This window comes from Letharia lupina (assembly GCF_014066315.1).
Source record: "Letharia lupina isolate WasteWater1 chromosome Unknown contig_2, whole genome shotgun sequence".
NCBI classification, from domain to species: Eukaryota; Fungi; Ascomycota; class Lecanoromycetes; order Lecanorales; family Parmeliaceae; genus Letharia; species Letharia lupina.
In genome coordinates, this window is record NW_023502971.1 from 677,183 (window position 1) to 703,235 (window position 26,053).

Sequence of the window (26,053 nt, forward strand, 5' to 3'; positions counted from 1 at the left end):
AAATCTAAAATTTAATCTTATAATTATTAAAGCGTAAGAAATTCAAATATCGCTTATTAGAGTTCGCTCGATAGTCGAATAGCTCTAATTAAAAAAAAATAGATATATATTATTTAATTTTAGAATAACTTTTTTATTTTCTATTAAAATTTTAAATTTTTTTATTTAAACTATAGAGTATAATATAAGCTTTTAGATAAAAAAAGAATTACTAAATTTATCTATAAATCTAAAAAATTAATTTTTATACGATTTCCGCCGGGTTCGTATAATTAGCACGATTTAGTCTATTTAGCAGACTTTACTTATATTTAAATTCTTTTCGCTAGTTCTATTAGTTTAGCAACTTCAAAAAATTTTAATAACTTTAAAATTTTTATATAATATACTCTAATATACTCTACGTAAGTATTATTCTATATATATATAGTATTTATTGAAATGTGGCCCCCGCGCATCCCAGCCACCATGTTTTTAGCCTCCGCGTATCCCAGCCACCATGTTTTCCAGCCACCTGATTTTGTACTATATTTAGAATCTGGCCCCGGAGAGGTTTTAGAGAATCAATCCGTCCGTTCTACACACCACATACCTGAAATTCTAACAGGTTATAAGCCCGATTCTAACGCTTCTACTATACCTCGCTGCTACCATATCGTCCTACTACCGTACCTTATCCTACTACCGTACCTTATCCTACTACCGTACCTTATCCTACTACCATATCTTATTCTACTATCATATCTTATCCTACTACCGTACCTCGCTACCACTATAAGCCCGGTCTATAGGGCATATAGGCTAAGTCGCTATGATGCCAGCTTCCTATAAGACTAATTTAGGTATAAAGTCATAACCCTCGTCGCAAAGAATCCTTATCGCAAAGAACCCTCGTCGCAAAGAACCCTCGTCGTCGCAAAGAACCCTCGTCGTCGCAAAGAACCCTCGTCGTCAAATAATAAGATAGTGGCAAAGAGAAACATCGCGAAGGACTATAGACAATGGAGATACGTGCCAGTGTGGCATACAAGTTCTATGTGGAATGGCCACATTACTCCGAGATGAAGTATTACGTCTTACTCTTATTACCTAGAAAGGATATTATACTCCAAGGGCATGTCATATTACCCCAGGAAGGGGTGTTACGTTAAGAAGACGTGTTATCCAGAATGAGTGTCGTTAGAAAGACGTATTATATCAGAATAGTATATAATATAACTGAAATAGTCTATCGTTGTTAAAAGGCTGGAATAGTCTCTTATTAAAAGGCTGGAATAACCTGTAAAAGACTAGAATAGCCTCTTATTGAAAGGCTGAAATGGCCTCTTGTTGAAAGGCTGGAATAGCCTCTTATTGAAAGGCTAGAATAGCCTCTTGTTGAAAGGCTAGAATAGCCTATGAACGGCTGGAATAGCCTATTGTTGAAAGGCTGGAATGGCCTCTTGTTGAAAGGCTGGAATGGCCTGTGAACGGCTGGAATGGCCTATTGTTATGGCTGGAATGGCCTATTATTATTACGGCTGGAATGGCCTATTATTGTTACGGCTGGAATGGCTTATTATTGTTAAGGCTGGAATAGCCTATTATTGTTAAGGCTTGTTATTGTTACGGCTGGAATGGCCTGTTGTTATTGAGGCTGGAATGGCCTGTTGTTGAGACTGGACCTATTGTTAAGGCTTGTTATTATTACGGCTGGAACGACCTGTTATTGTTGAGGCTGGAATAGCCTATTGTTGAGAGTCGTGTATAGCTTCATTTCTTATTGGGTGGACTAGGAGCGTGGCTGCAGAGGAGTGTTGAAATGTGGCCCCCGCGCATCCCAGCCACCATGTTTTTGGCCTCCGCGCATCCCAGCCACCATGTTTTCCAGCCACCTGATTTTGTACTGTATTTAGGACCTGGCCCCGGAGAGGTTTTGGAGAATCAATCCGTCCGTTCTACACACCACATACCTGAAATTCTAACAGTATTAATATATATTATTATTAATATACGCATTATTATACGCTATATTAGAGTATTATTCACGCGACTAACTTTATTAAATCGTTTAATTCTATAGTCAAATTTGAGTTAACGTTAATACTTATCGTTATAAAATCTTATCGTTATAACGTCGATTATTAGAACTTTTCTTTTTTTATATATATTATTACTAAATTAATAGAACTAATAAAAAAGATTAGAATAGTTACTAAATCGATAGAATTTAGACGAATTCTAATTAGATTTATTAATTCGACGAATTTTATAATTTCCGCGACACACGCGCGATCAGCAATTTCAAATTTTGTAGGAACTTTTCAGATTTGCAGATGTTTAGTCTTATAAATATTTAAAGATAAGGAATTTAGATATCGCTTATCAAAGATCGCTTATTAAAATTTACTCGATAGCTTCGATTAAAAGAAAATAATTATGAATTTAATTTATAAAGCTTTACTCGTATATACTAATAAATTAATTTCTTAGAAATAAATAAGAAAAATTATTAAATTAAAGATTTATAAGAGAAATTAAAAAGTTAAAAATATAAATATAATAAAAGATTTAAAATATATTATAAAGATAGTAAAAGAAAGAGAAGTAAGAGTTTTAATTCTAATCTAAAGAGATTAGATAAGATTTCTCTTATAAATATATATATTATCTATATAATAGCTCGTAATTACTCTTTATAATTCGAGTAAAAGCGTATATAAATAAATAAATAATTAATTAATCTATTTATATAATTTATTTATATAATTTATTTATATAGTAGTTATATATAGCCCTAGCTTTAATTATATTAGATATAGCCTACTATTTCTATTATCTTAGTAGGATTAATTGTTTATTAGAACGGCGCTTAGCGCGTCTGCATTACTACATTAACATTCGAGGATCGTACAGTTTAGATGAAAATGTCGCGCAGTCGATGAAGCTTGAGAGCCTTCGCTGCATGTCTATTCCGTACTTTATTTCAAGACACCTCCATAAAAGTTCTGCAGGGTAAGGGCCGAGCTCGCTTAGCAGCCTACCAATAGCCAATCTGGGCATAGAATACCCCGATTAGGACTAACGTGGCCGCTCGTTTGCGCATTTAGATTTCGGCAAGTCCGGCGGCAGCTTCCTGTTGGGGATCAGCCCATCAACTCAAGTCCTGTAGCCTCCAGGTGCACTGAAGCTCCTCGAGCCATGCAAAAATGGCACATCCACTCTGCAGTCGGCAGAGGTGGACCGGTGTTATACCAATTGAGAAGCACAATCGTCTCCTCTCGTCACTACCTCCATATTACCTCCCCTCGCGCTCAGGAAAATTTGAAGGACAGAATCGTAGAAGGTCATATTGGGCCCCAAACTGCCATCTATGAATTCTCTCTTCTGACAGACCGCTATAGAACCGTCAAAGCTCCCACCCAACCGCGCCAAACGTCTCCGAGAAGCAACTTCTTCCATAGAAAATCTCTATCTCCGCTCTACTGCTCATGACAACTCGGGATCTGGCCATAGCAAAACAGATTATAGATCTGTGTCTTTAGAAGGCTCCTCACGCGACCAACCATCTCTGCTCGCTTCGCGGCATATCGGAGGGGTGCCGCTGAGCAAAGATGCTATCGAGGGCACCCGAAGAGCCCCATCATTAGATGGTGGGAGATTTACAATGGCTCCTGGTAGACGGCAACCGTTCCCCAGAGCTGAAATTCCCGCTGGCCGAGAGGTAATTCAACCAGCTGTGGATGCTAGGAGTTTGGGTGCTAGGCCTGAGGGAGCACAGGGGCCTTTTCTTATGAGGAGAGTTCCGAGGGACGCTCCTTGGGGTCCTCCAGAGAGATCAATATTCCAGTCTCGAGACCTGCAAGGCGACAGTGGCGCCCAGAGTCACCGTTTTGAAGATACGAATAGTGTCCAACCACGCTCTCCCAGAGAAGAGCTCGGTATCCAGCAACGTCCTCCCCGAGAGGGATCAGCTCGCTATGCTGGTACCCAAGGAGCCGAAAAAGCTGGCCAAGCTTTCCAAACCCGCTTCACAAGAGATCAAAGTAACTTCAAAGCTCGCAGCCCGAGACGCGAAGGACCGCCCCAACAGTCAGGCCGAAGCCGCGGTGGTCGTTCGCAAGCCTCTCGCGACAGTGGCAATTCCGATCCTCGACGGCGGAAACGTGGCGTCGAAGGTAACTATGACAAGGGAGACCGCCGTAGCCGCGACCAGGAAAAATGGACAGAAGAAGAGCAACAGTATCTGAAAGAGAAAGCAGAGCGGAAATCGCAGAAATCTCTGGAGTACGAGCCGGTGGAATGTAGTAGGGAGACGTTTACCGGAATGGGGCCTGCCACTGCATCAGATGAGTGGGGTATGAGCGAGATGCTTGGAGAACGACTGCTGCTCGCGAGGAAATATCTAGATCAAGAATTCATACAGTGGGATAGTAAAGAGCAAAAGGCTGATGTGATGGCTGTGGTTGAGAAGCTGAAGGCTGTCAAAGAAGACGGGAAATCCAATGCGGAGAAGGAGAAAGCTAAGGAAGCTTCGTCAACGTCAGGGAATGGGGATCAGCAAGCACATGCTCTGATGCAGAAGTTATTTGCAGGGGAGTATGCAAAGTTCAAGAGGCTAGGGAAATACGATGTTCTAGGGAATGTGGAGATGTACGTGCACCGGAACGACAGCTTCTACCCTGACGATGAGAAGTCATTATTGGAGAAGGTGAGAAGTATATTGCCTGCCGAACAAGCTTCGAAGGTTGGGAGAGGAGCGAGGAAAGAAGTGAAAGCATGAGCTAGATGCAGCTGAATTGAGAGACCGCAGTCACATATCGTTGTATGGTCTCAGGTAGATAGGTTAGATTGTACAAAGGCCTCCTAGAACTATCAGCAAGCATTTTTCTCCATGAGTCACAGCGAATTGAGGGAACAGGACCAGAAACATAGACACGGGAGCGCTGGACTTGGTCCGAAATAAGCGTAGCGCAACCCTAGCATCAAATTGTGAGAGTTCAGGAACCTCGACCACAGCTCCAACCAGCAATGCGGGCAAAGCTGCCCACCACACTCATTTCTACACTCTCACGCCCCCGCTTCCCCCACCCGCCCTCAAGGATCACCCTCCAGCCATGCTGCCCCAATAACCCAGCCCCAACCCATCCCACCCTCCCCCCTCCCACCCGAACCCTCACCACAACCACCCCCCTCCTCAAAAAGGGCGGGAAACAAGACTCCAAACGCACCGTCTCCCTCAACGCCTCCAAAGCCCAATCCCAAGCCCACTCCCCCACCGTCAACGCCTTCGACTTCTCCGACTACGAAGCAGCCATCGAGCACGCGCACGAGCACCTGAAGTCGGAACTGGCCAAGATCAAAGCCGGGGGCCGGAACGCGGAGGACATTGAGGGATTGAGGGTGGTGTTGGGGAAGGGCGGTGGGGAGGGTAGGGGGAATGGGGACAACGAAGGGGGAGGGGGGAAGGGGAGAGCGGAGCGGGAGAGTGTGAAGTTGGGGGACGTGGCGAGCGTGGTGGCTCGGGGGCGGAACGTTGGGGTTTTGGTTGGGGAGAAGGACGTACGTTTGGAATTCCCCTACTGTGACAACCAATCCCCCTCCCCCCCATCATCCCCTCGGCCCAGCCGCATTGGTTCTTGGAACCATTGCAGCCGCAAGCGCTGAACTGACACGACACGTTACACAGCACCTCAAACCCGTCCTCTCAGCGCTCGCCTCCCTCCCCTCCCTAACCTACACCACCTCGCCCACGGACCCTCTAACCCTCACGATCGCCATACCCCCCGTGACGGCCGAGTCCCGGCTCGCAGCCAAAAAGCAGGCCGACAAAAAGGGGGAGGAAGCGTTGTTTGCGTTGCGGGAAGCGAGAGGGGCGCAGAGGAAGAAGCACCGGAGTATGGAATTGGGGAAACTGGTTGGGCCGGACGAGCTGAGGAGGGCGGAGAGGGAGGTGGAGAAGGTGAATGAGGGGGCGGTGGGGGAGGCGAGGCGGTTGGTTGAGGGGTGTAGGAGGGGATTGGAGGGGGGATGATTGTTGGAGGGGGTTATGCGGATGTGCCTGCATGATGTGAAAAAAAGAAGTTTGTACGACAGCTTTGAAGGTGGTGAAATGTGTGGGCATGTCTGGTCTTTGTCTATTCACTCTAGCTAAACCGCAATTTTTATAGAAGGATCCAGAGACAAAAGCCTTCGAGACAATCGAATATTACATGCGCGAGACGAGATGGTGTGAAGGGGCATCTCCATCAACATGGCCAGAAAGTAGTGTAACTTTTGAGCACAATAGGGCCCGCAATAGCATGCCACAAATCCGCTACAACACATCGTGGATATCGTCAAATGCACAGCTCTTCTATTCCGTGAATCGAAAATTTAGCGTGTAGACATGGCCTTAGTCACTAGTCTCTTCAGAGCCAGCTCCTTCTTCTTTAGGTCCTCAGAGTTGGAGTCTTCGATTTCCAATTGGGCCATCGCGTCGCTGAGGGCGGTCTCGATCTTCTCCTTCGTCTTACCTTTAAGCTTGAGAGACATCGTTGGATCCGAAGTGATTTCTTCAACGCGGGAGATGTATGATTCGAGTTGTTGTCGGGCCTCGAACTTCTTGCTGAAAGCATCGTCGCTGTTTTTGAACTTTGCAGCATCTAAAACACGGTCAGTAGGAACATGCAGGGATGTTTTTTGATTGAATACTTACCGCTGATCATGTTCTCAATCTCGCTCGACGAGAGCTTGCCAACAGAGTTGGAAATAGTGATGTTCGCACTGCGTCCAGATGTCTTTTCAGTAGCAGTGACCTTGAGAATCCCATTGACGTCGACTTCGAAGACGACCTCAAGAACGGCGTCACCAGCCTTCATAGGCGGTATCGGTGCAAGAGTAAATTCACCCAAAGAGGTATTGTCCTCGCAGTTGACACGCTCGCCCTGGAACACTGGAAATTGCACAGTCTGTTGATTGTCTGCGACGGTAGTGAAAGTACGCTTCTTGATCGTTGGGACAGTCTGTCCGCGGGGAACCACGGCAGCAAAAATGTTGCCTTCCATCGCAACACCAAGCGAGAGAGGAACAACGTCGAGCAGTAGAAGATCCGCGGTGTCAGCAGATGTGGCTTTCCCTGACAAGATACCAGCTTGAACAGCAGCGCCATAGGCAACAGCCTCGTCGGGATTTATGCTTTTTTCCAGTTTCTTGCCATCAAAGAAGTCGCTAAGGAGCTTTTGTATCCTTGGAATACGAGTAGAACCACCAACAAGCACAATCTCGTCCACTTTGCTCTTGTCGAGGTTTGCATCTTTCAGTACCTGTTGTACTGGGTCGATGGTGCCGTTGAAAGCCTTAGCGTTGAGGTCTTCGAAACGGGCACGGGTGATCTGAGCATTGAAGTCCTCTCCATCGAAAAGAGAGTCGATTTCAACGGTGGTTTGGGTACCGTTAGACAACGTACGCTTGGCCCGCTCACAAGCCGTTCGTAAGCGTCGAAGAGCACGCGAGTCTCCTGAAAGATCCTTTTTGGTCTTCCGCTGAAACTCCTTCTTGAAGTGGTCCAAGAGATTAGTGTCAAAGTCTTGACCCCCGAGATGGGTATCACCAGCCGTGGCCTTGACGGTGAATACTCCTCCCTGAATGTGCAGCAGAGAGACATCGAAAGTTCCTCCTCCTAAATCGTAGATCAAAACATTCCTCTCCTTCTCGGACTTTCCAGAGCCGAGACCATAGGCAATAGCAGCAGCCGTGGGTTCGTTGATGATTCGCAGGACTTGTAGATCAGCGATTGCGCCTGCGTCTTTTGTTGCTTGACGCTGGTTGTCGTTGAAGTATGCAGGTACGGTGATAACAGCCTTCTTTACTTTCTTGCCGAGCTTGGTCTCTGCAACCTCTTTCATCTACAGACCTGTCAGGAACAGAAAGCTACGTGAAGCGCTGGCAAACGTACTTTCATTAAAACCATAGACGAGATCTCTTGTGGAGAGAACGTCTTGGTCTCCTTCAGGTATTGAACTTGCACCATTGGATTTCCTCCCTGGTCCACGACCTTGAAAGGCCATGACTCGATATCTTTCTTGACTGTAGGGTCGTCGAATCTTCTCCCAATAAGACGCCTAAGGGAACCGTTAGCAATAACCCTCCAGAAAAGCCTCTTCTGGAAGTGACTTACTTGATATCGAAGATTGTGTTCGCGGGATTCATAGCCGCCTGGTTCTTTGCCGACTCGCCAATCAATCGCTCCTCGTCCGTGAAAGAGACGAAGGATGGTGTGGTGAAGCTACCCTGCTCGTTTGCAACTAAAAGGCAGCAAGTTAGTTCTTCCTCGTGCTGTAGGAGTATTCGACGTACTGATCTCGACATTTGTTCCCTCATAGTTGGCAACACATGAATACGTGGTACCTTTGTCCACGATGAGCAAACTCCAAGGCGCAAGCTGCGGACGGTCTTACCCAAGTCAATGCCTATTGCTCCTTCGTAAACCTCGTCCGCCATGATGTAAATATGTGGCTAATTCAATAAGAAGCTGCGGAAGTGTTGATTATAAAAGAAGAGAGGTTCGTGCCGAAGAGAGCGGTGTGAAGGATTTCGTAAGGGAAGCTCAAAAATTTTAAGACACCAAAATGGTGGGAAGATCATACCCGCACCCTAGCGCGATACCCCTATATTCTTAATCATTGGGAAACTAGAAAATTAGCATTCGGGCTAGCACCCCCCCCACCCAAAATCGTACTGTAGATATGCCCACCATATTATCGCTCCCACCAATCTCCCCATACCTCGCTGTCGCTAAATATAGCTACTAGTACACGGAATAAGCGGCCCCCTAACAGATTTAATAAGGAGGCCGCCGCAATCGTCGCCGACGCCACCAAAGAAGGGCGTAAACCGAAGAAATCTACTCTAAAATCTAAGTCGATAAAGAAACCCTCTCTCCTTATCGGTGAGCTTAATAGAATTAAATAAAGCCCTTCTTTTACCGTCTAATTTCAGTCTATTAATTCTTCTATAAAACTATTAATCTATTTTATTAATACGAGTATTCTATAAAAGAAAAGAAAAGAAGATATAGACTTATTTTACTACCTTTAAACGATTCGATTTCTATAAATTTAATTTAATTACTATTTAAGAGGTTAAATAGAAGATAAAAAAGAAAGACTATAGAGTGATTCTTTAGAGCGCTATTATCACGCTCTTATTCTTAGAAAATATTAAGACTATAAATAGTTAATATAACGATATTATTAAGTAAAAGAATATTAATAATCTAGCGAGATAATAGCTAGTTAAGGAAAAGAGAAAGGGGGTTATTATAAGAATTATATATATCTATAATTTTAAAGAAGATTTCTCTAAATTAGAATTCTTTATTATAAAAGAGTTTTTCTCGAAAAAGTAAAAGAAGATTAGTAAAACTATCGATAATAACTCTTCTTTAAATAATTTCGCTATTATATTAAACGATTTTAAATTACTTAAATCTAATAAGAAAAAGAAATAGAAGAAGAAGATTAAGACGTTTAGATTTAATAGCGCTATTACTAAATAAATATAATATATAAAAAAGACGAAGAAATTAAAAAGAAAGTTTAGATTTAAAGACTATAAGATTATAAAGCTATAGCTATATTTAAAGCTTAGCTATTAAAAAAGAACGTATTATTGCTAGCAACTAGACGATTCTAATAATACTTATTATCTACTCGATAATAATTAAATTACTAAATAGAATAAGGCTATAGCGAAGTAGGAATATAGTATTAATATTAAAAATCTATCTATATAAATATAGAAGCGAATAAAATCTTAATAAGATCGAGCTATAAAGATAAAGATTATTAATAAAGAGATTAAGTTGATTAAGAAGAAAGTTTATACGATTATTAATTCTTCTATTCTTACTTCTACTATTACTTTAATATTAATTAATATATTACTTAGTAAATTAGATATCTTATTTTTATTAATATAAGGCTTTTAGTAATAGTAATATAATATATATTAATAATAGTATAATGCGTATTAATAGTAATATAATTCGTATTAATAGTAATAAGTTTAAGGCTATTCGCTCTATTAGCTAATACTTTAATAATCTTAATATTTTTTTTATAGTAATACGCGTATATTTAGAATTAGTTTATTTAATCTTATCTATTTAGTCTAATTAAGCTATTATCTTATCTGAGTATAGTTAATTAATCGCTTTTTAAAGCGCTTTAGTAATTAAGTAATTTAATTTAAGTAAAGAATAATATAGATAAACTGCGGAGAGTTTATTTTATTTAATAAATTTAGAGGAATCTAAGTAAGAAAGCGATCTTTATAAACGCTCTAAAAAAGATTAAAGTAGAATTATATATACTAAAGTAAATATATTAGATATCGCCTTCTAATTAAAAAGAGATAGAGGTTTTAAGAGAAATAATTATATGATTAAAGAATAAGATAAAGAACTTTATAGAGATGCTACGGTTTTATGCTACTATCTCTATTACTAAGTTCGCTAGTTATTAATTATATACTACTTTAAATACTCTCGCTATCGCTATTCTATTAGAAAATAAGATTATTAATAAGAATAACGATAAGAAGGGGAATATTAGATCTAATGCTATTATAGGCCTTAACGCTACTTACGCTAAGGCGCCGATATTATATATATTACGTTAAGATTTCTTTTAGAATCTAGTTTTAATAATATATCTTATATACTTAGAGGCTTAACGAATATAGATCTACTTTATATATCTTAAAGTTTTAATATTTCTTAGAGATTAATTCTACTATTAAATATACTATTAAATTTTATAACGACTTTATATTTTTTATAGTCTATATCTACTAGCTAATCGTTAATAAACTATATTTTTATAATTTTAATCTCTCTATCTTTTAAAGAAAAAAGTCTATTATTATTATAATATTAAGTTTATCTCTAGATTATATAGTAGATAATAAAGATAATATTAATAATTATTATAGCGTTAATAATTAGTTCGAAAGTTTCTTATTAATAAAAAATCTTATTATAGAATAATATTTTATAATTATTAAAATTAAAAATTATTATTTAGAATAAGAATAAGAGTTAGCTATATTAAAAGTCTATAATTATAAGCTTTATAATATTAGCTTATTATCTATAATTAGCGAGAGTTTATTTATATTAATTATTATTATATTTTTAATAAATATATTAATTAAAGCGAAAATACTTCGCTTTAAAAGAATATATTCTTATAAAAATATTAATAAAAGAGAGTATTTACGCTAATTTCGCGAAGTCGAAATTAAATTTTTTATAAGTTTTAAGTATTTTACTATTAATTAAGTTAGAATTATTTATTATATATAGTTTTTAAAAGACGATCTTAATATTTAATAATATAAATATTATTAAATTTATAGTCTAGAGAATATAATCTTTAAATTCTTTAAGTAGTTTCTACTTAATTTAATTACGAATTTAATAAATTATTATCTCCTCGCCTACGAAAAATAAGAGAAAATTAAATATCGCTTTAATTAGAAGATATTTATTTTTAAAATCTATTTAAAGAAGCTAGAGATCTATTTATCTTTATTTTCTAAAAAATATTAAATTAATTTCTTTTTAATTAAATTTAAATTAGAGTTTAAGAATAAGATTTTAAATATTAATAGTATATCGAGATAATAAAAAGAAATTTTTATCTAAGCTATTATATAGAAAAAGATTTTAGAATATATACGCTTTAATAACGATTTTTATTTAAAATTTTTAAGAGGGTTTATTAAGAATAAGCCCTTAAAGAAGCGAATTTTAAAGTTTAAATTGGCTTTGAATAACGACGCTAAAGTAGCGCGCGCTTAAGAGAATAATATAAAATATAAAATTAAATTCTTTAATTCTAATTATAAGAAGAATAATTATTTTTATTATAATAAATAGAGTTATTAGATATCTAAATATTTAGATTTTAATAAATTATCTATTATTAATATTAATATTATATTAATAAAAAAAGATTAGATCTTATAATCGTCTTAAAAGCGAGATAAGAATAATAATTAATAGAGATAATTTCTTCTATTTTTATAAAGGAGTAAATAAAGCTCTAAGACGAATAGAGATAATTTATTACTCTACTCGATATTAAAGTATATATTAATTTAATTTTATAAAAGTTCGTAGTTTAATAAGACTTAAAATTTTATAATATTATTTTATTATAATTAAAAACGCTAAGTAATTAAAGTATATATTACTATAGCGCGTATTAGTTAAATTATTAATTAATAAATAGTTAAAGTTAAAGTAAAGAGTATAGTATACTCTTCTATACTATTAATTAAAAAGACTTTAATATTATATTAAATATATTCGAGTTAAATTAATTATAAGTATTATTAAATTTAGCGATAAAGTAATAGCAATTTAAAGTTAATATTAATAAATTATAAATTAAAGAATTAATTAAATTTATTTAAACTATTAAATAGAAATTAAATATATTTATAATTATATACGCTATAATAATATAAAGCGAATTAAAAAACGAGCGTAATCTAAAGCTTTCTTAGAAGTTATTAGAGTTTAATAATATTTTTTTTAATAAAAAAGTAGAGAGATTATATTATTAAGATTAAGAGCGGTAAAAAGTTATTATATAATCTCTTATATAATTTATCTTAAATAGAGTTAATAGAATTACGACGCTATTTAAAGAATTCTCTTTAGAAAGATTAAATTTATTACTCGACTTTTTTAGTTAAAGTATTAATTCTTTTTATTCTTAAAAAGAATAGAGGGCTTCGTTTTTATATTAATTATTAAGGCTTAAATACGATAACTATTAAAAATCGATATTTACTATCTCTAATTATTAAGACTTTAAATCGTTTATATAATTTTAAGATCTTTATAAAGCTAGACTTTAAGAATATCTATTATTAAATCTAGATTAAAGAAGATGATAAGTAGAAAATAGCATTTCGTAGTTACTACGATTATTTCGAATATTTAATTATATCTTTTAAACTTATTAATATATTAATAACTTTTTAAATATATATTAATAGAGCTTTTATAAGTTTAATAAATATAATATATATAGTATATTTAAATAATATTCTAATTTATAGTACTAATTTAACGAAGTATTAATAATATATTAAATAAGTACTTAAGCGTTTACGCTAGTTTTAACTATATATTAATCTTAAAAAATATTAATTCTATATTAAACGAGTTAAATTTTTTAAATTTATTATATTTATTAAAGATATCGCGATAAATTAGAAATATATCGCTATTATTAAAAAGTAATTAAAATTAAAAAATTATCGAGATATATAAGTCTTTTTAGATTTTACTAATTTTTATTAATAATTTATCTATAATTATTTTAATATAATTATATTACTTATTAACTTATTTAAAGAAAATAAGAATAATAAAAAATTTAAATTATTAGAGTAAATAGATAGCGCTAAGCTAGCGTTTTAGTAGCTTTAAAGTACTTTTATAATTATATTATTTTTATATTATTATAATTTAAATTTAAAATTATATTTTAAGATTAACGCTTTTAACTTTAATATAAGAATTATATTTTTATAATTAAATAAAAATAATTATTAGCGATTAGTAATATTTTAATCTAGAAAAATAATTTCTATAAAATAAAATTATAAGATTTATAATTAAGAGTTATTTATTATTATAGCGTTTATAAAATAATAATATTATTATCTAGAAGATAATACGTTTTATATTAAAATTCTAATAAATTATAATAATCTTAAAAACTTTATAAAGTAGAAGAAATTAAATTTTAAATAAATTCGTTAAACGCTAAAGTTAACTATTTATAACTTTAAGATTTTTTATTAAATAGATAAATTAAATTCTATTAATTTATTATCGCAATACTCTAATTATAAGAAAACTTCGTTATTAAATATTAAACTACTATCGATATTATAGAATAAATTTATATTTTAAATTAATAATAAGTAGTTATAAAGAGATAAAGAGATTATAGCGATAATAGCGCTTATATTTTATATTATTAATATTTAAATAGTTATTTCTAAAAGAAAGTTTAAGATTATATAAAAGATTACTTATAACGTATTTTAAAGATTAATAAAAATATTAATTTAAGATTTATAAATTTATAATAATTAGATAAGCTCTTTTTAAATTAATATTAATAAGCTAGCGATTAAGCGTCGCGCGCGTAATTAAGTATAGATTTTAAATTTCGAGAAACTATTAAGATATAATAGTTATCTTTATATCTTTAAAGATAAGATTTTAAAAAAAGAGCTTATTAATAAATATTATAATAATTCGTTATTTAAATACTTTAACGCTACGAAGATATATAAACTACTTACTTATAAATATTATTAAAATAAGAGTTTAAAATAAGTTATCGATTATATTAAGATATATAACGTTTATTAATAAATTAAGACTTCGCGATATTATCTCTATAGCGAATTAAGTTTACTTTTTATCGTTATTAAGCTATAAAAGAAAATTTCTATAGACTTTATTATCGACTTATTAGCGAGTAAATATAAGAATATTATTTATAATATTATTCTAATTATAGTAAATTAATTTATAAAAATAATAAGATATATTTTTATATTTACTATAATCGATATCGCTTAGTTAATAAAAGTATTTTATTTTAAAATAATATATCGCTATAATATATTAAATAATATTATTAATAATAGAGGCTCTATATTTATTAATAGCTTCTAATTTATTATTTACTTTTATTTTAAAATTAAGCGATATCTAAATATTATCTTTTACTCGTAAATTAATAAATAGATTAAGCGTTAAAATTAGATATTAAAATATTTTTTATATATATTTATTAATAATAAGTAAAATATTTAAGTAAAATAATTATTAATAATAGAGTTCGCTTATATAAATAGTTAATATTTCTTTATTAAAATAATATTATTCTTTCTAATATATAAATATTATTTTAAAATTTATTAAGAGATTAAGAATAACTTCGTTAAGAGAGAGATATTCGCTATAAATAATAGAATAAAGAAATTATAAGTATTAAGAAATAAAATAATAAAATATCTTTATAGCGTAATTACGACTTAGTTTAAATATTATAATAAAATATATTAACTTTAAAGCTATAAGATAAATAATTTAATAATATTAATAATTAAGAATCTAAAGTAAAAGCGTTTAAATAAAAAGTTATTTTATAAATTTATAAAATTATTTTAAATTATAGATAAAGTAGAAGCGTAAATATATTATCTACTTTTACTTTCAACGTATAAAATTTATAATATCTTTTATATATCGTTATTTAAGTTTTATTATAATCGCGATTACGATAATATAGCGAATATCTTTATATAAATTCTTAAATTTATTAATAATAATAAGCTTTAAGAGGTTAAAGAAATTATTAATAAGATTAAATATAAAAAAGGCGTTTAATATAAAGTTAAATAAATTAATTAAAGTAAAGAGTATAATTAATAATTATTAGATAATAAACTTATTAATATTAATAAGCTAATTTAAGTTTATAAGTAGATAAATAATAAGTATAAGTATTAAGTAATAGATAATAATAAGTCTTTTATTATTAAAGAGCTTACTTAATTATATAGATTAATAGCGAGTAAGTAAACGCGATGAAATAAGATATAAATATTAATTAGATTAGATATATTTCTAGATAATATTTATACTATACGCGTATTTCTCTATACTTATTATTATTAAAATATAAATTAATTAAATAATTATATTATTTAGCTATCTATTAAACTCTATTATAAAGAGAATATATTATATTAAAATATATATTATTAATATAAATATATTTTTATCTAGAATAGCTATTAAAGAATTATTTAAGAGCTCTATATTAGCGCTATTATTAAAAAAAGATTATTATTTAAATATTCTTCGCTATCTTATTATTAGATTCTAAATTAAATTTATTAATTTATTATTTTAATAAGAAGATAATTAAAGTATAGTCGTTAAGTTAATATTTATTAATATTTATTATATATTAATAAAGGCTCTCGAGCTTCTTTTTTAATAACTTATTTATTTTCTTTAACTTCGCTACGCGCTTATTTATTATTATAAATTAATTTTAAAAATTTATAATTATAATAAAGGCGATCGAAGTTGTCATGAGATGCCTCAGGAACACTCATAGGGCCCCTAGCGTAGGCTTGGCACCGCACACATATGTGCCTGCAGACCACATAGATAATAAACATCTTTTACACCACACACATATATGAGTTAAACCATAATGATTCCTTAACAATTGATAGCAACACCTGGCCCTACTTCATAGAATATCCAGACGTCATCAGACGTTTACGCAAAGCCTGCATCAACACCTAATAGTGTAACGCTCCAAGCCAGACCTCTAACACACTCGCTATCATCGAGTACCTTTTAATAAAACCCACGCCCACATCGATCCTTTCGCTAGGTCTATCGATATCATAAATTCATACGCTATAAGACTTATCTTATTCACGTCATAGCCATATATATATTTAAGTGCCTCTACCGTAGCTCGTGCTAGCTTTCATTAAGAATACGACTCTACTTTTCCATCTCCGGATCTCACTGTGTGCTCACTATGCGATCTTGATCCTTATAACTAAGATAATAATAATCCATTCGATTTCCACGCTACTCGATCACCGAAGTATCCATTCATACGTGCAACATAGTAGAAGAAGAAGTATCGGAATTAGAAGACTCGTCAGCAATATACGAGAAGGTCTCTACAGCTAGTCACTCAGTCAGCTACTCAGCAAGCCACCCAGTCATCCACTCAGTTATCTACTCAGTCAGTCACTCAGTAAGCCACTCAGTCTGATACTCTATAAGAGGAGGAACTACAATAGGCAAATGCGGAGAATACTACGGAGAACACGACGGAGAAATTAAGCGGCAGCAAGGCCTTCAGCACCAAGAACACAGGCCTGCTCTCCAAGATCTCACGTTATATACTCTCCACGATCCCACGACAAATCTTCACTCAGCAAGCGGAGAACGACACTACAACTTAGCCTGTCATCCCTACTACATTAGTAGGATACATTACTGCAATGACATCACAAGAGGAGGATTTACTGCGACGATCACAGCCAATTGGGCCTCTACAGGAGGAACATCGGACGATGCATATTTAGACGAATTGAAATCGTCTGATATCGTGCTCCGATACTATTCGAAGGGTTTCACTGCGGTAGAAGATCTCGGGAGATTCACACCACTAATTAGCACGGTGTCTCCATTTCTTTCTAGTTTTTCGAAAAAAATCATACATGCATACTTCTTGCCATAAGGATATAGCATTTCTCTATTTTTTGTAGGCAATTGTTATAAGATGCCTCAGGGACACTCATAGGGCTACTAGCGTAGGCTTGGCACCGCACATATCTGTGCCTGCAGACCACATAGATAATAAACATCTTTTACACCACACACATATATGAGTTAAACCATAATGATTCCTTAACAGAAGTCGTTATTATTATATATTTTTATAATTTATATTATTAAGTAATTTTCTTATTAAGCTTAATCTATTAATAAGATAGCTTTTAAGATTATCTAGCGCGGCGATAATATTATATTAATTTTTTTATTTACACTTAAAGATATAGAGGGATTTCAATATAGTAACTAATATCGCGTTTTTTAATCTTATAATTATTATAAAAAAAAAACTTATTTTAAATATATAAATTATTATTTTAATAAAAGTAAGTTCTATATAATAAATTAGATATTAGAACTTATTAATAAATATATATACGAAGCGATAATAGTAGAAATAGTTAAGAGTTAGTAATTATATCTACGAGATAATTATATATTTATTATTAAAGTTATTATTATTATTAAAAAAAGATGTTATAAAATTATTAGTTTATATATTAATGCGATTAGTAATAATAAGATACTTATAATAAAGAGAAGTAAATTATTAATATAATAAGATATATTATACTTATATTAATATTATAGCGCTAAAGTAAATACTTATAAGAGAAGTATTAGAAGTTATAAAGAATAAAAATAAATAATTTAAAAGAAGTTTTTATATTCTTTATTATAGCGTTATTATTAATAAGTAGTACTTAGTAATATAAATAATAGCGATATAATAATATTTCGCTATTATCTATAAAGCCGCGTCGTCTAATTATTATTATTATTTCTACTATTATTATTAATTAATAATTAAAAATATTATCGCGAATACGTCGCTCTATTAATTATTACTTTTAAATCTTTATAATAAAGATTATTATTATATTACTTCGCTATAGATCTAATACGCTATAAAGATAATATTATTTATTAAAAAACTCTTCTCTCTTCTTTTATTTACTAAGTTTTTAAGATTTTATTATAAATTTTTAAATCTAATATTATTCGCTATAGGGGCTATTAACTAGCGCTATAAAAACGTTAATATTAAACGCGTTAACTTATTATAAATTACTATTAATTAATATTATAAAAGCGATATTATTTTTAAGAGTAATATTAATATTATTATATAAATATTAATAACGCGCCTACGGCGCGTAATAGTTAATTCTATTATTTTATTAAAACGATATTATAATAGATTAACTCTTTTCTCTTATTTTTCTATTAGAGTTTAAAGATTTTTTAATAAATATTTTATTTTTATTTAAGCGTCTAGGAATTAGAGTCTAGAAGAAAAAATAATTATTAGATTTAATACTATTATAGACCTTAACGCTACTTATATTAAGGCGTCGATATTATATATATTATATTAGAGTCTCTTTTAGAGTTTAATTTTAATAATATATCTTATATATTTAGAGACTTAATAAATATAGATTTACTTCATATATTCTAAAGTTTTAATATTTCTTAGAGATTAATTCTATTATTAAATATACTATTAAATTCCATAACGACCCTACGTCTTTTATAGCTTATGTTCGCTAGCTAACCGTTAGTGAACTACGTCTTTATAGAGAAGAAGAAGGAGAAGAAGACCTAAATAGCTATATATTAGAGTTTAGAAAATAAGATCTAATAATCGATAATTAGCGTCGAGCCTATCGCCGCCATATAAATCTTAAATATTTAATATATTTAAAATTAATTAATAATTATCTATTTAAATAATTTAAATAGTATAAAATACGAGTTAAATATAAGCTAAGATATAAAAAAAAAAATCTTAAGAAATAATTATATTTTGATATAAAAATATTAGATATAAGAGTTTTTTCTCTATATTACGCTAAGATATAACTTAAAACTCTATCTTTAAACTTTCTCGCTACTCGAATAATAGCCTTTATCTTTCTTATATAACTTCTCTTCTTTCTCTTTATAATTGTCTATTAATATATCGATATATACGAAATAGATCTTAGTATGAATTTCTATACTATAAGTCTATATAGTTAGCTTTAAATACTATCTAAATAATATACCCTTCGCTAACTTAAAATACTTCTTTAGCTAGATCTTAAAAATCGAAAAGAACTTCTTAATAGAGTTAAAATTCGATAAATATAAGAGTAAATATAAGATTATAACATCTTACTTCTTATAGAGTCTTCTAATATTAATGATATAATATATAAAGTAATTATTTATAACGAGAATTAACTTTAAGTTAGAGAATAAGTTATAGCGAGAAAGAACTTCGTTTTTAAGAAATTACTCGAATTGAGTATTATCGATATTATCTTAATAAATATAATAGTAAAAAATATTATCTAAGTAATACGTCGGTAAAACGCTATATTACTTAGAATATTTAATAAAAATTTATATTATTAGTCGAATTTTAAAGGCTATATAATCTCGCTTTCTTTATATTATATATTTATTAATAACGCTTTTATTTAAAAAGATAAGTATATTATATATAAACTTATTAATCTTTAGAAAGTACGCGTTATAATAAATCTATAAGCGTTCTAAAATCTCGCGATAAAGACTTTTTCTATTAATCTTTATAGAGTATAGAATTTTTAAGATCGTAGACTAATTAATAAGTAGATTAAATCGATTAAATAGATTATATTATATCTCGTCTTAATATATTTATAATTTACTCTTAATAAAAGCCTTTAATTTAATTCTTATAATCGAAAAAATTGCGAATAATTATTCTCTCTTAATTATACAAGGCGTAGTATAAGTATTAAACGCGAGGAGGTTATCGATAATACGATATATAATACTCTTTCTAACGCCCTCGACGGAAACAATAAAGGCGATAGTAAGTCTATTAAGGATATGCTGTTGAATGCGATCCTTGTGGGTATCGAATAGTAAAGGAAATAATATTTTGAGGCCTTCTATACGTTAATAAGAGGCCCGAAAAAAGAAATACTAAGTATTCTATATATATGAGCAATTCCAGCCTTAACTTGACGATGTAGATGATTGTGGGAATGATAATATGATGGGCATATCTATAGTACGATTTTAGGTGGGGGGGGTGCTAGCCCGAATGCTAATTTTCTAGTTTCCCAATGATTAAGAATATAGGGGTATCTTACTTCACTAATTTACATAGGGCTGCCTCCTGAATGAATCGCAGAGAAGGCCATTCAGAATTTGCAATTAAGTTGCCGTAAGACGAATAAAAATGTGGCCTCGAGGAACAAGCCTCGAAAGGTTGATCTTCTCTACTCGCTCGATGCTCAATTGGATTGAGGAACAGAACGATGGAGGTAAAGATTTGGGTATGCCGTGGATACTGAACTCCACGCTCAATGCTGAAATGCTAACCAATTCACATGCTCTACGGACTTCGCTCAGAACGAACCGCCTCCCAGCGCTTACGACATCTTCTGAAGGTGAACAAAAACGGTAATCTTCTCAAACTCGATATCCTGCCCAGAACCAACCTTTGGGGCACCTCTTGGGGGACCCGCAATGATTTCGACTTCGATAGAGTTGACGCCAGGTACGAGACGCGTCTCATAGACTGGACGTCTAGGATCGGGTTCTCCGGTTTGTCGAGTAGGTTCCAGTCTATTGTTCCCGCATGAAACGATAGTCTTGCTGGGCCGATGCATGAGACTCGAAGAGACGGTGGGCGTGATACGCAGGAAAAAGTGCGTATATGGCACAGTAATGGTCCGGGACTGCTGGGTATGAGTGGGGGATGCAGGTATGTCGAGGCTGAGGTGGTCTTTGATGTTCAGACCGGGATGTGTGGAGACGTTGAGATTCGCAATGAGTGCGTCTGAAACATCTAGTACTGTTCAGCAAGATCCAGTGTTTCTACAACGACACAAGAAAATTACCTTTCCCTGGCTGCCTCAATCGTGAATTGAAAGGCGTATTCGAAGCTTGGCTAGTAGGAGCAACGGCGCTTGGGGTTGCATGAGGATTGGGGCTATCACTCGGCATTCGAGAAGACACATGCATTGGAGGAGGCATTTGCAAATTTGAAGCACTCGGGCTTTGTCGAGCTTCGCTGCTTCCATTTGGAATCGCATTGAGTGCCGGCGATTGACCATGGGCTGTTTCGGTCTTCATGCCGCTCATGGCGTGTTCAGCAGATCCACTTCTCTCGTGAGACAGTCGACTTGAGGCGGGAGTTGGTATAGATCCTGAGCGAGAGTGTGAGAGTCCGAAGATGCTGCGGGGTAGAGATGTTGTGTTACCTTTGCCTGGGGCGTAGCCATTGACGCCCGCTCGCACGAGCTCCTGTTGACGTTTGAGAGACTCATTATCTACCGACATTGAAGCAGAACCAGTCGCTTTCTGCCCGCCGAACTTCAAGGTGATCTTTGGTGGTTCTGGAGATTTGGCTGGCATTCTAAGCTTGACCTTTGGCTGTGGAGGCTCTGCGACAGATCGTTTCGCTTCTGCTAATCGAGTATGGAAGTACGACTGGTCGGTAGATCAGTACTCTGTGTTGGGTTTCTGGGTGGGGACAATGAACCTCGAGTTCCTCGGACAATACAAAGAGGTCGCTACCATCCTCGTTGTAATCACGTGCATTGTTCCATATGTAGCTGACTTCTTCCTCAAATGCGTGCCAGCTCTTCAAGAAGGTCGACCCTGTAGGCGGTTCTCTACCTTTGATCCCTCGCACAAGCTTTTGAACGCTTTTGAGGGAGACTGGGTGCTTTATGACCTTATAATAATCTACAAGAGTTCGAGGGGGAAGATGGATGAAAGGTGCAAAGATTGCTTGATCCCTATTGCGATCAATCAGCGAGTACAGGCTCGACAATACACTCCAACGTACTCAGCATCTGTGTGATTGATCATCTCACCCACGATCTTCTCTTGCGCCTGCTGAAACGTGTTGCCCTCGAAGCTTTCGTAAGCACCCTCAACATCCTGAACTGCTGGTGTCGAGCTTGCTCTACGGTCATTTGCTGCTGCAGACGAGCCTACACGTGTGACAAGCCGGGTGCGCTTCTCAGGAGGTTTGGCAACCTCCGGATCGGTTTCACCCTCCGCATCCTGCTCATGGGTGTCCTCCGGCTTTTCTTGTTTAACCTGCCACCCTTGAGGAATTGGGGTAGTATAAGGGACATAGCTTGGGTCATTGTAGGCTGGATTGTTCTCTTGCATGAAGACTTGAAGTTGTTTGCGTATCTTTTCGGAGTCGGAGAAGGCCTGGGAGCGCTTCTCGTTGTAGGCTTTGGCATTACTGATCATGCGTCTGAGATCCCCCTCCAAGCTAGTCATATTAGTATACTCATTGTTGTTCAATTTCGCCTAGAGAGTGAGGCCATCGTCAGCATTCTGTATGGCTATAATGCGAGGGCGTGGATTGTGTAGCGCTGGAAAAACTTGGAAAGCAGAGCAGATACGCCGCCTCTGACAACGTAAATATGCCTAACCTCGACTGTATCCAAAGCCACAGGAAGACCGACTTTCTGATAGTAGTTGGGTGTCTTCTTCTGTATAATGATTGCGCTTTAGTAGCTGCCCTTGCTCTTGCCAAATTGATATCATACCCTGTCAGGTAGGAACAAGAAAAATGTAGCTATGAGGCGGTCCCTAATATGGAATTGTATTAGCGACTACGGCTTAAGCATGCGTACGCGCACATGCATTGGCATGCTTACCCTTTGTCGCGGGCGTTTTTGATTTGATCCAGGAATCGAAGACCAAGCTTGGTAGTCTCCTCTGGGGTTTCCTCGTCGTTGACCTTGATGAAAATTGATGTCAGCCATAGTGTGGGTAACTGTTGGCAACTTTGGCACTTGGAAAGGTGGTTGCATTGAGAATCAAGTAGCGCGACAGGCAGCTGTAGAGTTGACAGGTCCGAAGCCTTGCGGCCCTAGCGAAAGGCGATGACCATGTCCGTGAATTCTCCTCAACCCCTCGTCCTTTTTAAGTACAACCACACCACAACCACAACCACACCCCACCCCAACGACATGACACAGACTTCAAAGCAGACATACCTGTGTTTTCCTTCGCTTTGAAGCCGGACCTTCCGTTCCCTCTAGTGCTTGTGACGGTCCTGCGCTTGCGGCAGCTCTTCGCTTTGAGCTCATCTCCTTGGAGCGCGGCGGTCGCGGGAGGGTAACAGAGGTTGCGGGCAATGAGTATTGCGGCGGAGTCAACACCGCTGTATTCTACAACCGAATGATCCAGCGCAATGGCTCTCCGAATGATTGGCAATCTCTCGGCGCCGGAGGATTCGGTGCGCCCTTGGGGGGCGGTCTATTTTGACGTTTGAACGCGGTTGGGAGTGGAATGGTTATGAGCGCGAAGGCGATCGCCGTGTATCTCAACAAAAAGCCTGGGAAACGAATGGGAATGTCAATGAGGGGGCAGCTGTATGAACAAGATGCGATCATCCAGCAACTTGAGGCCTATATTCAAACAATATCATCAATCCCATGCTGTTTTGATGGGCCACTTAGAATGTGGTTAGCGTGCCAAGCAAATCTTCCACCCTCGTGCCCCGCGAACGGGAAATCGCAGGCCGCTGTGTTTACTTTTAACACTCCACCTCGTGCAATCCGCCCCATAGCATTGCTTGATCCACGTATTTACCTGCGCACCTCTCATTCGCTTGCACCGGCTCTATACGTTGCTGTGCTATCTTGCGAGAGGTCGCAACACCTCTCATTGATCGTGGGGGCGTGAAATAACTGAAAAGGTTCCCCAGGCTCGTTCACTCCACCGCCAAGCACTTGACACGACTGTCGCTGAAATCAATCACCCACTTCAAGAACATTTAGATTCTTCTGCCTTCAGTAACGAGCTCCACTCTCACCGGCATCAGCTTCGATTTTCCTCCACCATGGCTGCTCTGGACCACGACAGGAGGAATAAGCAGCCTAGGCTGCTGACGGAGGCAGAGAGAGATCGATTGGAAGAGTTCGTGGAAGCAATACACTACTCCTCGAGGTGAGAGTTGGGATGTTCCGGATCCTTTGAATTTGCTGATGCGTACGCCAGATATTCGGATGATGAAAACGAATATCGGCACGTACAACTGCCTAAAGACATGATAAAAAAGATACCGAAAGACTACTTCGACCCGTCCAAAGGCACCCTGAAATTACTGTGGGAGGAAGAGTGGAGAGGATTAGGTATCACACAGGTGCGTACGACCAAGCAGGAATACCCAAGTCTCGAGCAGCAAACTAATTGCGCGTCTGGTAGAGTCTGGGATGGGAGCATTACGAAGTCCACGAACCAGAACCACACATCCTTCTCTTCAAGTAAGTCGCCCACACACCAAACTATAGGCCGCTTCTCTTCTGACCATGGCTCAGGCGACCCATTAACTATCAGCCACTGGTGCCACATTAGCAGCAACTGACCTCCTCTCAGACTTTTGATACCTCACCTGCACGGGTCTCCATGTATGTCAGTACTTCAGCATTTCAGCCTGCGACGGTATGCATCAACGGAACATGTTTTGAGCGTGGATAGCGGCACGAAGCGGAAGATGTTCCGGCAAGGTTGGGCATGGAGATCATGGTTCTCATGTCATGACTCTACTCTGTATTTAGCCATCGATCGATAACCCGCATTTTTAGTGACGTTTGCAACCAGAGAGCTACGAGAGAGCAATCTTTTACCGCCGGTGGCAGCTGTTGCACGACTCCGGACTGCGCTCATTTGACGTTCTTGTCAAGCCATTCTTCCCACTGTTGACCGGTAAAGCTGCTTGAAATGCTTCCCTCTTCGATACCCTGGCATGGTTCTTAGCAAGGCCTGCTATATTCTCGAAAGACGACCACTCACATCGAACAAAATGGTTGGTGTTACATGAACACCTACACGTCGATTCGCCTGTTCGCCAGGTCATTAGGTACCTGATTGCCCCAGAGTCAACCAGAAAGACTCACCTTCACCATCAGCTTAACATCATCTGTGACCTTGTTCCCAACATTCAAACTTCCTCCCTCTCCAGGCTTGTCCGAAATCTCCAACAGCTCGAACACCTTGCTTTCCTCCAATCCAACGCTTCCCGCCAATTTCGCCAGACGCCTGTACGTATCATTCCGCGCCTCGTGCACGACATTCACATCAAAAAATTCCTTCTGGTGCTCAAAAAGCGCCTCGCTGAAGGGCCAGAATTTATCAGGCGCAAGTCTCAGTACAGCCGCCCCAGCTTCATGCACAAGAGTACTGGAAGGGTGCCATGGTTGAATTTGCTGGCGGAAGAGGAACTGGACCTTTGCAGGGTACTTTTTGGGGACATTGGGAAGTACAGAATTGTAGAGGGTGTTGAACATTTTGGCGGAGAAGGGGCAGACGTAATCGAGGTAGAGCTCAATGGTGTGGACGGCTTTTGGCGAGACATTAGAGGAGTAAGCTTGGCCAGCAAACTTGGGAGCGAGTGCCATCCTGATGAAGAATGACTTGAGTAGTGGTAGAATGTAAATCGGGCTCTGAAGGAGTGTAAACTTGGAGAATGGCGGAGCTCAACTTTGGCGGGGCACACCATTGCCGGGTAGCAAGGGTGAATGTGAAATAGAATTCGCTGCCGAATGTCGACGACACAGGACCAGACTCTTTGAGTCCTGCGCAAGCGCATCACCCATG

General features: G+C 35.7%; 5 protein-coding genes across 5 annotated transcripts; 2 read left to right on the forward strand and 3 right to left on the reverse strand.

Moving 5' to 3' along the window:
* Nucleotides 1-5,010: 5,010 nt before the first annotated feature.
* On the forward strand, nt 5,011-6,013 carry HO133_004286 (uncharacterized protein; the record flags this gene model as incomplete). Its single annotated transcript, XM_037295204.1, has 2 exons — nt 5,011-5,541; nt 5,669-6,013. 2 exons carry the CDS (start codon nt 5,011-5,013, stop codon nt 6,011-6,013), a joined length of 876 nt encoding a protein of 291 aa, XP_037157205.1.
* Nucleotides 6,014-6,354: 341 nt separating this feature from the next.
* HO133_004287 (uncharacterized protein) lies at nt 6,355-8,460 on the reverse strand (the record flags this gene model as incomplete). Its single annotated transcript, XM_037295205.1, has 6 exons — nt 6,355-6,623; nt 6,677-7,865; nt 7,916-8,081; nt 8,138-8,264; nt 8,317-8,367; nt 8,418-8,460. The coding sequence occupies 6 exons, from the start codon at nt 8,458-8,460 to the stop codon at nt 6,355-6,357; spliced, it is 1,845 nt and encodes a 614-aa protein (XP_037157206.1).
* Nucleotides 8,461-20,850: 12,390 nt separating this feature from the next.
* HO133_004288 (uncharacterized protein) lies at nt 20,851-24,122 on the reverse strand (the record flags this gene model as incomplete). The annotated part of the gene is made up of 7 exons (XM_037295206.1): nt 20,851-21,269; nt 21,322-21,913; nt 21,966-22,224; nt 22,275-22,715; nt 23,107-23,189; nt 23,449-23,615; nt 24,047-24,122. The coding sequence occupies 7 exons, from the start codon at nt 24,120-24,122 to the stop codon at nt 20,851-20,853; spliced, it is 2,037 nt and encodes a 678-aa protein (XP_037157207.1).
* A 174-nt stretch (nt 24,123-24,296) lies between these two features.
* On the forward strand, nt 24,297-24,811 carry HO133_004289 (uncharacterized protein; the record flags this gene model as incomplete). Its single annotated transcript, XM_037295207.1, has 4 exons — nt 24,297-24,403; nt 24,455-24,599; nt 24,662-24,720; nt 24,775-24,811. The coding sequence occupies 4 exons, from the start codon at nt 24,297-24,299 to the stop codon at nt 24,809-24,811; spliced, it is 348 nt and encodes a 115-aa protein (XP_037157208.1).
* Nucleotides 24,812-25,119: 308 nt separating this feature from the next.
* HO133_004290 (uncharacterized protein) lies at nt 25,120-25,854 on the reverse strand (the record flags this gene model as incomplete). The annotated part of the gene is made up of 3 exons (XM_037295208.1): nt 25,120-25,197; nt 25,250-25,297; nt 25,354-25,854. The coding sequence occupies 3 exons, from the start codon at nt 25,852-25,854 to the stop codon at nt 25,120-25,122; spliced, it is 627 nt and encodes a 208-aa protein (XP_037157209.1).
* Between the last annotated feature and the right edge of the window lie 199 nt (nt 25,855-26,053).